This window comes from Heptranchias perlo, chromosome 13, assembly GCF_035084215.1.
Source record: "Heptranchias perlo isolate sHepPer1 chromosome 13, sHepPer1.hap1, whole genome shotgun sequence".
Lineage (NCBI taxonomy): Eukaryota > Metazoa > Chordata > Chondrichthyes > Hexanchiformes > Hexanchidae > Heptranchias > Heptranchias perlo.
In genome coordinates this window covers 17,297,056-17,309,460 of record NC_090337.1, presented here as the reverse complement: position 1 = coordinate 17,309,460, position 12,405 = coordinate 17,297,056, and the positions used below count along the sequence as shown (strand labels likewise).

Sequence of the window (12,405 nt, the reverse complement as noted above, 5' to 3'; positions counted from 1 at the left end):
TATGCCAGGTAATTTACCCCTTAAGGATGATGGCAATATTAAAATGAAGGACCAAAAATAAACATCTGAAAAATGGTGAATTTCACACTTGGGGGGAAAAAAAATTTACAAGCTGCAAAATAACCTTACCATCTTGAAAGTATAATCATTGTCTGTATTCCACTATTTCCAATCCTTCATGACTTTCTCTGATCCTTTGCATCCTGTAGCTCCTAATGTATGAGCATGTCTAGACTACTGATACAATATTTAATTTGTCTCCTAATCTGTTACCCTGCCACAAAAAAAAATTCCAAACTTCAAATTCCAAGAATAGAATGACAGATACCCAACATTAATATAGTACTTGCAGTTTTAATCACACTTTTAATTCTTGAAAATATCTAACCAACATAGCCTTTTATCTACACATTAATGTCTATTAAAAAATGGCTGGGCAGACAGTATTATTTATTAAACTATATGGTAGTAAATAGCATTCGTGTTTGACTAAACAAATCCACAGGTTAAATTGCATAGAGTTCTGATAGTGGCTTATGAAGGATCCCAACACGCGACATTCTTATATAATGTTTGCTCTGTGCGCATTTCTACTACATCAACCGATCACAGTTTAGATTCAGTTTCCGAAACTAAAAAAGTTCAATGTATGAATTAGATGTACATTTGAACAAGGACATATTCATTTTAATGAACATATTGACAAAACATAATTTTTTTTAAAAAAGGGATTGAAATCTTACAAGCTGGAGACATTGGTGTCTTTTACTACTGGAAGCATTTTATGTTATAAATTGGATAAGCAGTTTTGACATTTATTTTGGACTTGTGCAGCAGCATCATGAATGGGAACAGTAGGTGGTCAGTGTCATTGCATGATGATTTGTACATTCTACATTCCTGCATCTAATTAGCAGTTTCAGAACATAAAAATATTATAGGAAGACCGCCGAGAGAACACCACTGTTGTAGTTAGAGCCTTTTATTTTTACCATTGTGTATTGACTCAGATAAACACATGTCACTTTATTTAGTCATTGGAATCTTCTGAAAATTATCCTTCTTAAAACGTGTGGCGCAGAGAGGCCCCATAAAGAAAAATTACACATTTTATCCCCAACAGAGGCCAAGTAGGTAAGTTGTTCGTGGGCCTCTGCCAATGGTGTTTTTGAGCTTGCTGCTAGCAGCTGCACAAGAGCAGCCCAGAACGAGTCGTCCTCAGAGCTTTCATTTTAGGAGGAATTACTTAACTTTCACTGAACATCCCCTGATGGAATGAATGAGATCAACAATGCAGCACCATAGCAATGGTATTGGAAGTCCATGCCCTATTATTCCATGGCACAGCACAATTAATTACTGTACTGCTGCACACTACTATTACTGGAACAGCACAAAATTAACTGGAATATACTGACTGTAAATCATCTGAAAGCCACCCTGTGGGTTACTGGCCATATTCTGAACAAGCAGATTTCAGTTTGTGTAACAGGAACAAAAAATGGTTAAGTCATTGTTTCAAATAAGTTTCATAACCCCAAGAAAATTAATCTACAAAATGGAGTAGTCATAACTTAAGTCCAAGCTTGCTTACAGAGTTCAACTGTTTTGAAGATGACTCAACCAGTTCAAAAGTTGATATTTTTACAAATGTGAATGTAACTCGAACAAAAAAGACAATGTATTAAAAAAATCAGGTATCTTCATTAATTTCTCAAGTAGTGCATTAAAACTATGTGGCAAATCATTTAAACTTCCATAATACTTTTCATTGATCAGCTTAATCTAAAACATTTTACAATTTGACATAAAATGGAAGCTAAACCTGCATCTCTATATGCAAGCAATTACAATAAAAAAATCTAATAAGGCACACATTGGTAATTTGTAAATTGCCACTCTAAAGATTTTATATTTCAGATAGCAATAATAAAGCACGTAATTATTTGTTCCAGATTAAAACACTTGAGGTAGACATTCAATTTCTTGCCCAACAAGTTAAAACTGGCATTGCAGATCGGCCATCCATTAAAGAAAGCACATGATTTTCCTTTCCATTGATTTCAATAGAAATTAAAATTGGGTGGTTTCTATAACAGGTGGCCATTCTGCAATGCCAGTTTCATGCCCAGATGTCAAGTTGAAAATCTGCCACTTAATGTCTTCAGAATATTCTTCTGTACCAGAAGTTACAATGATCAAAGCAGCCTAAATGCACAGGAGGTAGAGCACCTGACTTTCAATCAAATGGTCACAGGTTCAAGGAGCAGCAATGCTAGTCACTTCTGCTCAGCTATCACTGATTTGGAATGAATTTCACCATTTTGACTGAGCCATTTAGATGCAAGCTACCTTGCTATGATAAATGGTGCCGGGAAAGATTTGAAAATTTAGAAGATCTTGAAACCTAAATTATTTCAATATTTTGGCCTATTGTTGCAGGCACAAATGGTTTTATATTAGAAAGTGTTTCCACAGCAATACCTACTACATAACCGAAACAGGACTTACACACAGTATTCCATGTTCTTCCTTCAGATTTACAATTGTAAGCCTTATCTAAGGGAGTTGATTACAAGTGTACTTGGGACACTTAAAGAAAACTTATCAGTGCCATCTTTTATTCAAGTAAAATTTCACTCCTGCTTTGTTTTGTTGTACCATTGCATGGATCGTTTTACAGCCAATTCCCAGTTCTCGATGGTGGGTTTATAGTGACGTAACACAGCTTGTGGTTTGAAAATCTTTTCCACAGATCTAATTGTCTTCAATTCTTCTCTGCTGTCCCAGTATCCTGCAACAGAATTAAACATTTTTAGATACATAGAAATCTTTGTGCTTTATTGCTAAAGATGCAAAACCATGGGCAGTGCAGCATATGGATCTTCCAAGCTTTTGTACTAGAGTAGTAAGACATTAGTTTGTGCTCATGATTCCCCGTAGTCAGTCTCTGATTTTGTATCATCAAGAGGGGTAAATATAGAGTAAAGATTAAATGCATTCTCATTAATAATAATAAAATCAGGAGAGTTATTCTAAGTGATTCTCATGCACCAAGTCTAGAGTGACATTGGTAGAGACATGGAAAAAGCATGCCTACCTACCCACTTAGCAACAGATTGGTACATGACTTAGAAAAGACACCACTGATGGTAAATAAAGACAATAGATTAAAATGGGGAGGAGAGAATGGGAGAGAGGGAATAAAACATTTAAATAGAAAAGTTTAAGGAAGAGTGAGAAGATACTTACCTAAAAGAATGACATTGGCTTCTCAAATGTTAATAAAGGAATTTCTCTCATCAAATACAATAGTCAAACTGTGCTGTCACATTAAGGACTCACAACAGAAGACCATGTTACAAATATATTTGATAATTTACAACATTTTATACAAAGAAATGGAATATTAAAAAAGTCATTATCTATGACATACCAATTGCAAGACCAGCTAAAAAGGCTGCCCCTAGACTGGACATATCCACACGTTTAGGTTTCTCAATATCGCAGATAAGCAGATCTGTAGTAAGCTGCATGATAAACTGATTGTTGCATACACCACCATCTGCCCTATACACAATAAAACAAAACAGTTCATCAGCACAAAGGATACAAACAAGCAACAGAATCCATCTTTTGTCAAGTAAAATTCAGCTAAAGGCCATACCAGCAAAAAGCATAATCTGTTCAAAACAACATTTTAAAAGCAAAAGCTTGAAATTTTCACCATTGCTACCTGCAATTTTCACTAATTATATAACGTAGCATTCAAAAAGTGCAAAATACATACTGTAAACCAGTGTTCTGATATTCAGTGGAATATACCTGATGTATGTAATAGGAATGTGGATTTCTTTCTGCATTGTGTCATAAAGCTGTTTGTTCCTGCACAAAACAAAAAAGTATTATTAATATACTAAAAAGGTAAGAAGGGAGAGAAGCTGTTACACAACACTTTAACGCACTAATACAATTGTTGCAAATTTATGGATTTTGCTCATTTCATTTTAATTAGAGTTCAGATAGTTTCTGTTGCTCAAGAGGCACAATGCACATTCGCTGGGAGTTACTAGCATCGCACATTAAAAGAGTTGATTCAAATTTCCTGTGATTCAGAGGGCTATGGTGGCAAATCTGGTGGCTTCTTGAAATTACACTGCCAGCGTCAACAATTGGGGAGAAGTTGCATTCTACTCTTCATATTTGCTGAATGTTTAATACTTCATATCTCTACAACAACATTAGCTGTTGTAGTCTATAAAATTGCCAGTCCTAGTGACTGTGGCAACATAGCACGAGACTATGTTAAATTCAATAAGCAGATCACTGCAAGTACAGAAATGTTTAATCCTCAGGTCATGCATCTACTAGGGAAAGATACAGAAAATTAACCATCGCAGAGGACAAGGTCTGCTTGCACGAATTGCTGCAAAGCCATTGGGAGAAAACAGTCCTGTAAAAACTCAAAATTGTAGCAAATGATCCACAAAGTAGAACATGTGTTCGCCCCTACAATTGCCAAACTTCCCCTGGGACTTATGTGGGAGGACGATAATGGATCACATAGTGAGTCACCCAGTCTGGTGGGTGGCTTGAGTGGCAATGGCAGATCTCTAAGGATAGGTCACCAACCTGGCCTTTGGCAGGGTATGATGCACAAGCAACCTAAAAAAACGTACACACACAGACATCCTCCCAAAGAAGGAGTCATTGTAATCTTATTGAAGAACATTTATTTTAACATCTTTATTATGTGCTTATACAGTGTTACTGGTCAGATTTTTTAAAAAACTTTTTCCTATTTTCTTTCTCTTAAGATACTCCACAATCCTTGCTCAGAAAGCAGGGTAGTTTGAGCCACAGGAACTCTCCATAACTGTCTATGGCGCTCATTGAGTGGCAACTAGATTCGTAATTCTATTGCACTGCTCCTGCCTCACTACTGTTTCTCTTCCCAGAAATGTAGTTCACATTGGTACATGACGTGATACAGTATACTGACCATGAACTGCCAATTTGTGACCAAAGATGATGGTTTAAGTTTACAGTTCTTTGGTTTGGAAATTAATGTCATTACCTAGCCATGGTGTTTGGGCCTGTCTGTAACTGAGAACTTGCAAAAATAAAACCCAACACCATAGGAAAAAAAACTAAAAGATTTATTCAAAACTTGAGAACTAAATTTCCAACTACAGACTTGGTTTCAGTGAATAACTAGTAAAAGTCCAACATCTTTTCTAAATTCTGCTAATATACACAATAGGCTAAATTGAGCGGAGCGAGGTTAAAAACAGCGCACAGCGAGAGCCGAAGTTCACCGGAGCGGCGGGAAACAGCGAGAGTGGAGCGAGGTTAAAAACAGCGCACAGCGAGAGCGGGAGTTCACCGGAGCGGCGGGAAACAGCGAGAGCGGAGCGAGGTTAAAAACAGCGCACAGCGAGAGCGGGAGTTCACCGGAGCGGCGGGAAACAGTGAGAGCGGAGCGAGGTTAAAAACAGCGCACAGCGAGAGCGGGAGTTCACCGGAGCGGCGGGAAACAGTGAGAGCGGAGCGAGGTTAAAAACAGCGCACAGCGAGAGCTGGAATGGAACGACTGCGTTCCGATAAAAATCAAAGAGTGACGTCACAGGTGAAGTGGGTTGGTGATTGGTGAGACCGGAGCTGATTGGTGAGTAGGTTCAGGTGAATATTTCTACCATTTTACTGTAAGTAAAGTAATAAGAAAGGGAAGGTCTGCAGGTTTTATAGCAGGTAGTGTTTTTAAGTGAACCTAGGTCCCTAGTATAGTTAACATTTTCTAATTTCAACGTAATTTAAAAGGGGTAACTCAGCTAAGGCAAGTCATGGCTGCAGACCTCGCACCCGTGATATGCCCCTCCTGCAAGATGTGGGAAGTCATGGACACTACTAGTGTCCCTGCCGACCATGTGTGCAGGAAGTGTGTCCACCTGCAGCTACTGACCAATCGTATCTTGGAGCTGGAGCTGCGGGTGGATTCACTGTGGAGCACCCGCGATGCAGAGAAACTCGTGGATAGCATGTTTAGCGAGTTGGTCACACCGCAGGTAAAGGGTGTACAGGCAGGAAGTGAATGGGTGACCACCAGGCAGAGTAAGAGGTGCAGGCAGGTAGTGCAGGGGTCCCCTGTGGTCATCCCCCTCTCAAACAGGTATACCGTTTTGGATACTGTTGGGGGAGATGGCTCACCAGGGGAAGGTGACAGCGGCCAGGTTCATGGCACCATGGCTGGCTCTGCTGCACAGGAGGGCAGTAAAAAGAGTGACAGAGCTATAGTGATAGGGGACGCGATTGTAAGGGGAATAGACAAGCGTTTCTGCGGACGCAACCGAGACTCCAGGATGGTATGTTGCCTCCCTGGTGCAAGGGTCAGGGATGTCTCGGAGCGGCTGCAGGACATTCTGGAGGGGGAGGGTGAACAGCCAGCTGTCGTGGTGCATACAGGTACCAACGATATAGGTAAAAAACGGGATGAGGTCCTACAAGCTGAATTTAGGGAGTTAGGAGTTAAACTAAAAAGTAGGACCTCAAAGGTAGTAATCTCAGGATTGCTACCAGTGCCACGGGCTAGTCAGAGTAGGAATGACAGGATAGCTAGGATGAATACGTGGCTTGAGAGATGGTGCAAGAGGGAGGGATTCAAATTCCTGGGCTATTGGAACCGGTTCTGGGGGAGGTGGGACCTGTACAAATTGGACGGTCTGCATCTGGGCAGGACTGGAACCAATTACCTAGGGGGAGTGTTTGCTAGTGCTGTTGGGGAGGGTTTAAACTAATGTGGCAGGGGGATGGGAACCGATGCAGGAAGTCAGTGGGAAGTAAAGTGGTGACAGAAACAAAAGGCAGTAAGGGAGAGTGTACAAAACATGACCGGACAGATGGTCTGAGAAAGCAGGGCAAAGACCAAGGGAAGTCTAGATTAAACTGCATTTATTTCAATGCAAGAAGTCTGATGGGCAAGGCAGATGAACTCAGGGCATGGATGGGTACATGGGACTGGGATGTTATAGCTATTACTGAAACATGGCTAAGGGAGGGGCAGGACTGGCAGCTCAATGTTCCAGGGTACAGATGCCATAGGAAAGATAGAGCAGGAGGTAAGAGAGGAGGGGGAGTTGCGTTCTTGATTAGGGAGAACATCACGGCAGTAGTGTGAGGGGATATATCCGAGGATTTGCCCATTGAGTCTATATGGGTAGAACTGAAAAATAAGAAGGGAGAGATCACTTTGATAGGATTGTACTACAGACCCCCAAATAGGGGAGCAAATATGTAGGGAGATTACAGACAGCTGCAAGAAAAATAGAGTGGTAATAGTAGGGGACTTTAACTTTCCCAACATTGACTGGGACAGCCATAGCATTAGGGGCTTGGATGGAGAGAAATTTGTTGTGTATTCAGGAGGAATTTCTCATTCAGTATGTGGATGGCCCGACCAGAGAGGGGGCAAAACTTGACCTCCTCTTGGGAAATAAGGAAGGGCAGGTGACAGAAGTGCTAGTGAGGGATCACTTTCGGACCAGTGATCATAATTCCATTAGTTTTAAGATAGCTATGGAGAATGATAGGTCTGGCCCAAAAGTTAAAATTCTAAATTGGGGAAAGGCCTTTGTTTAAGAAGGGCGGTAGGGAAAAGCCTGGGAACTACAGACCGGTGAGCCTGACATCTGTAGTGGGTAAGTTGTTAGAGGGTATTCTGAGAGACAGGATCTACAGGCATTTGGAGAGGCAGGGACTGATTAGGAACAGTCAGCATGGTTTTGTGAGTGGAAAATCATGTCTCACAAATTTGATTGAGTTTTTTGAAGGGGTAACCAAGAAGATAGATGAGGGCTGTGCTGTAGACGTGGTCTACATGGACTTTAGCAAAGCCTTTGACAAGGTACCGCATGGTAGGTTGTTACATAAGGTTAAATGTCACGGGATCCAAGGTGAGGTAGCCAATTGGATACAAAATTGGATTGACGACAGAAGACAGAGGGTGGTTGTCGAGGGTTGTTTTTCAAACTGGAGGCCTGTGATCAGCGGTGTGTCTCAGGGATCGGTGCTGGGTCCGCTGTGATTTATTTGTTATTTATATTATTGATTTGGATGAGAATTTAGGAGGCATGGTTAGTAAGTTTGCAGATGACACCAAGATTGGTGGCATTGTGGACAGTGAAGAAGGTTATCTAGGATTGCAACGGGATCTTGATAAATTGGGCCAGTGGGCCGATGAATGGCAGATGGAGTTTAATTTAGATAAATGTGAGGTGATGCATTTTGGTAGATCGAATCGGGCCAGGACCTACTCCGTTAATGGTAGGGCGTTGGGGAGAGTTATAGAACAAAGAGATCTAGGAGTACAGGTTCATAGCTCCTTGAAAGTGGAGTCACAGGTGGATAGGGTGGTGAAGAAGGCATTCCGCATGCTTGGTTTCATTGGTCAGAACATTGAATACAGGAGTTGGGATGTCTTGTTGAAGTTGTACAAGGCATTAGTAAGGCCACACTTGGAATACTGTGTACAGTTCTGGTCACCCTATTATAGAAAGGATATTATTAAACTAGAAAGAGTGCAGAAAAGATTTACTAGGATGCTACCGGGACTTGATGGTTTGACTTATAGGGAGAGGTTAGATAGACTGGGACTTTTTTCCCTGGAGAGTAGGAGGTTAAGGGGTGATCTTATAGAAGTCTATAAAATAATGAGGGGCATAGATAAGGTCGATAGTCAAAATCTTTTCCCAAAGGTAGGGGAGTCTATAACGAGGGGGCATAGATTTAAGGTGAGAGGGGAGAGATACAAAAGGGTCCAGAGGGGCAATTTTTTCACTCAAAGGGTGGTGAGTGTCTGGAACGAGCTGCCAGAGGCAGTAGTCGAGGCTGGTACAATTTTGTCTTTTAAAAAGCATTTGGACAGTTACATGGGTAAGATGGGTATAGAGGGATATGGGCCAAGTGCAGGCAATTGGGACTAGCTTAGTGGTATAAACTGGGCGACATGGACATGTTGGGCCGAAGGACCTGTTTCCATGTTGTAAACTTCTATGATTCTAAATAGTGCAGATTGGCTGGACACTGTAGTAGTACTATTTCCTTTTACTGAAAGGCATATTTTATATATTCAAACAAATACATACACATCTTTTCAACACACCTGAAGGCTATGGATTCCAGTATTGCACGTACTAGATGAGTTTTGGTCGTTGAAGGTTTCAGTCCCATAAATGACGCACAAGCATGAGGATCATTCAAAGGAGCCTGACAAAAAAACATTTTTATCTCATTAAAAAACTATATAGTTTGACACTGTGTACATAAAGTACTTTGGGTTATCAAATTTAAAAAAAAACATGACTTACAGAGGACAGTGAGAGGCAGCATAAAAAGAAAGGAGGAAAATTATGTCTTTTTGTAAAGGTGGTCATTCCTATCATTTACAGGGTGGGTCAGCTTAAAATGTCATGCATTCTTATGTATATGGTGTCTTAGAGAATTAAGGCTATTTCATTTATACACAATCCACAAATTATTAAATAGATCTCAGCAATTAGTTCATAGTTAGTTGTGTGCATTACAATAAAGTGTATGTTTTAGTGACAGCATAAACTGCAATGTAATGCTTCCCAATCACTTAGTGGGTAACTACGTTACTAGATGTGGCACTAAGCCACGCAAAGTCAGGTAGGCCCCAGATTTGATTATTGGTCTGTGTAGCGTTAGCTCAACTCAGCCAGGGCAACATTTAGGCTGGCACAATAGGCTCAGTGTTCACATGCTAGCGGGGGAAGGGAAAGGAAAGAAAAGTACAGTAGGGTTCTTACTCCTGCTCACTATCCAGTTCCTCTGCGGAAGTGCATACATGCAATGACATTAAATGAAAATGGCTATTTTGCCCCCGAACATCAAATAGCAAACTGATACTGTCTATGCTCATGCATGCCAAACGGTCATTTGGGAAAAGTATCAGAGGGCTCTTGGCATTTTTTTCTTTTTAAGACGTGCACCCCAGTAAGATTCATTTCATTCAAAATGAGAAAGTTAGAGGAGGAATAAAAAACAAAGTTGAAAACTAGGTCCAGTAGACTTGCAACAAAGCTAGCACTGTAATGAAACTCACAAACCTTTGGAATAATATACACTCCATTGCACACAATCAATATCAAATAGACTTTTAAAAATAATCCTCCAAATCAGGAGTTAAATTGAAAGTGCTAAATGGCTCTAAACATTTTAATTCCCTGCCTAAATTACAAATTGACACAAACATTTCAGACTATAAGTTCACTTAAGTTTAACATATGAAATGGATCTCAATTTCACATCAGATGTGAAGATTGGAAATTGAACCAGCTGAACAACTGCTGAAGTGAAACAATTCTATGTCTGTAACACCACCAAAATGTTTGTATCATTTAATATAGGACTGTCTTTGAAAAGCACCACCATTGGAAAGAACTTTTGCGACTTCTTTTTCTCACCTTTTGCAAGTCAAAACCGTAGCTCAAACAAGTCAAATATTAATTTGTTTTATTAACCCACTGAGGACTAAAATTCACCATAATGAAGAAACGTTACCTATTTGATGTGAAGACTAGGATTAGTAAATACATGATTCTTTGTTAGAATTTATAACGAGAAAAAAATTCTGAATCACTTATAATAGTTTGCCCTGTCCAAACTGTATCATAACATCCACTTGAAGGTAGCATTTGGATGCAAAACAAGATCAATTCTTAACTTCTCATTATAGGATTCAATTCTGCTTTATAAAATTTTATGGGCTGTTTATAAAATTATCCTCTTCTTTCTATCCATGTTTACAGGTAGTTTCAGGTCTGGATATTAAGCTGCTAACCTGGTTGTGCCTTTAAGTAGGCAAAGCTAGGTAACTATAGCTACTGAGGTCAATTGTAATTACTTGTAAATTTGAGGCTCCATGTTGATGACCAGATTTTGTTCTTAAAAAAAAAATCGCAGATATAAAACAAAGTGTGACTTTGGTCTCTCGCACGGGCACAATTATAAGACAAGCAGTTCTCCCACTGCACTGCTTGTGGCTGGAGGCAGTTAGAGATAAAATGATTCTTTTAAATTTGATAGGACATATATAATGATGTCACATTTCTGGAACATCCATTTTAAAATTATTTACTCAAACCATAAAGAAAAAGTCAACTTGCTCTTACCCAGTGATCTTTTAATATGGGTTGACCAGCAACCAAAATGCCCCAAAAAAGTGAACACTACTATTGACATATCAGTTATTCTTTTTCATTTTATAATTTAGGACTTCATTAAGCTTCATTTCTAATGGTACATATTTATGTAACACCAATAAATTGTAAACAATTTTACAACACCAAATTATAGTCCAGCAATTTTATTTTAAATTCACAAGCTTTCGGAGGCTTCCTCCTTCCTCAGATAAAGGCTTCCTCCTTCCTCAGATAAACCTGAGGAAGGAGGAAGCCTCCGAAAGCTTGTGAATTTAAAATAAAATTGCTGGACTATAACTTGGTGTTGTAAAATTGTTTACAATTGTCAACCCCAGTCCATCACCGGCATCCCACATCAATAAATTGTAGTCACAAGCGAGATTGGAATGGCGTTATACGCATACACATTTGTGGCATTTTTGTAGAGGTATAGTATCTTTTAGTCCCTTCGGACACTGTTTTGCGCATTGTATTGAGTATTACAAAGTACTGTTCCACGTCACTGAAGAAATGTATTTCATGTAATAAATTGCATCAGCACATTGAGGTAGAAATGGCCTCATGTAGTACATTACAAATTCAGAGGACATTTCCTCCCCAAGCTGAAGAGATGAGACAAAGATTAAAACAAAAACTCTCAGTGGGCTTCTTTTAAGAGGCATCTAAACCATTGTAACTGAAGTTACACCTGCTATTTTGCAACACATTGGCCGTATGTCTTTTTTTTAAAATGTGGTGTCAGGATGCAAGTAACAACGTCAAGTCCACATTTATTATCCATTTCATGTGGCTCTGAGAAAGTGGGCCTACTACTTGAACCACTGCAATCTTTCTGGTGATGGTACTCCCACAATAGTATCCGGTAGGAAATTCCAGGATTTTGACCCAATGAGGATGAAGGAAGAGTGATACATGTCCAAGTCACATGGTGAGAGTCAGAGGGGAACAGAGGTGATGGTATTCCCATGACACTGTAAATACAGTGTGTGGTGTGCTACCAAACCACACAGACTGAGAAGCTTCGATGTTTGATTCTTGTTCTGACTCTCCCTCTGCTTCCTCTTCTCCGTGTGGAGAAATTCACAATTTTTACTCTGCATATTCCCATGAGCGAACAACTGAACGAGAACCCACTGTGTTGGGGCTTCCTAGCATGAACCCACATCATACCACTTCATATTACAGG

General features: G+C 39.8%; 1 protein-coding gene across 1 annotated transcript in view; it reads right to left on the bottom strand.

Moving 5' to 3' along the window:
- Window positions 1–661: 661 nt before the first annotated feature.
- The window catches only part of gk5 (glycerol kinase 5), a 70,689-nt gene continuing 58,945 nt past the window's right edge, over window positions 662–12,405 (bottom strand). Inside the window, exons 14-17 of the mRNA XM_067995048.1 lie at window positions 9,158–9,261; window positions 3,826–3,885; window positions 3,437–3,570; window positions 662–2,794 (exon numbers count right to left, since the gene is read on the bottom strand). Coding sequence (XP_067851149.1) covers window positions 2,637–2,794; window positions 3,437–3,570; window positions 3,826–3,885; window positions 9,158–9,261 — 456 coding nt within the window. The 3' untranslated portion in view covers window positions 662–2,636. The remainder of the gene's footprint in view (window positions 2,795–3,436; window positions 3,571–3,825; window positions 3,886–9,157; window positions 9,262–12,405) is intronic.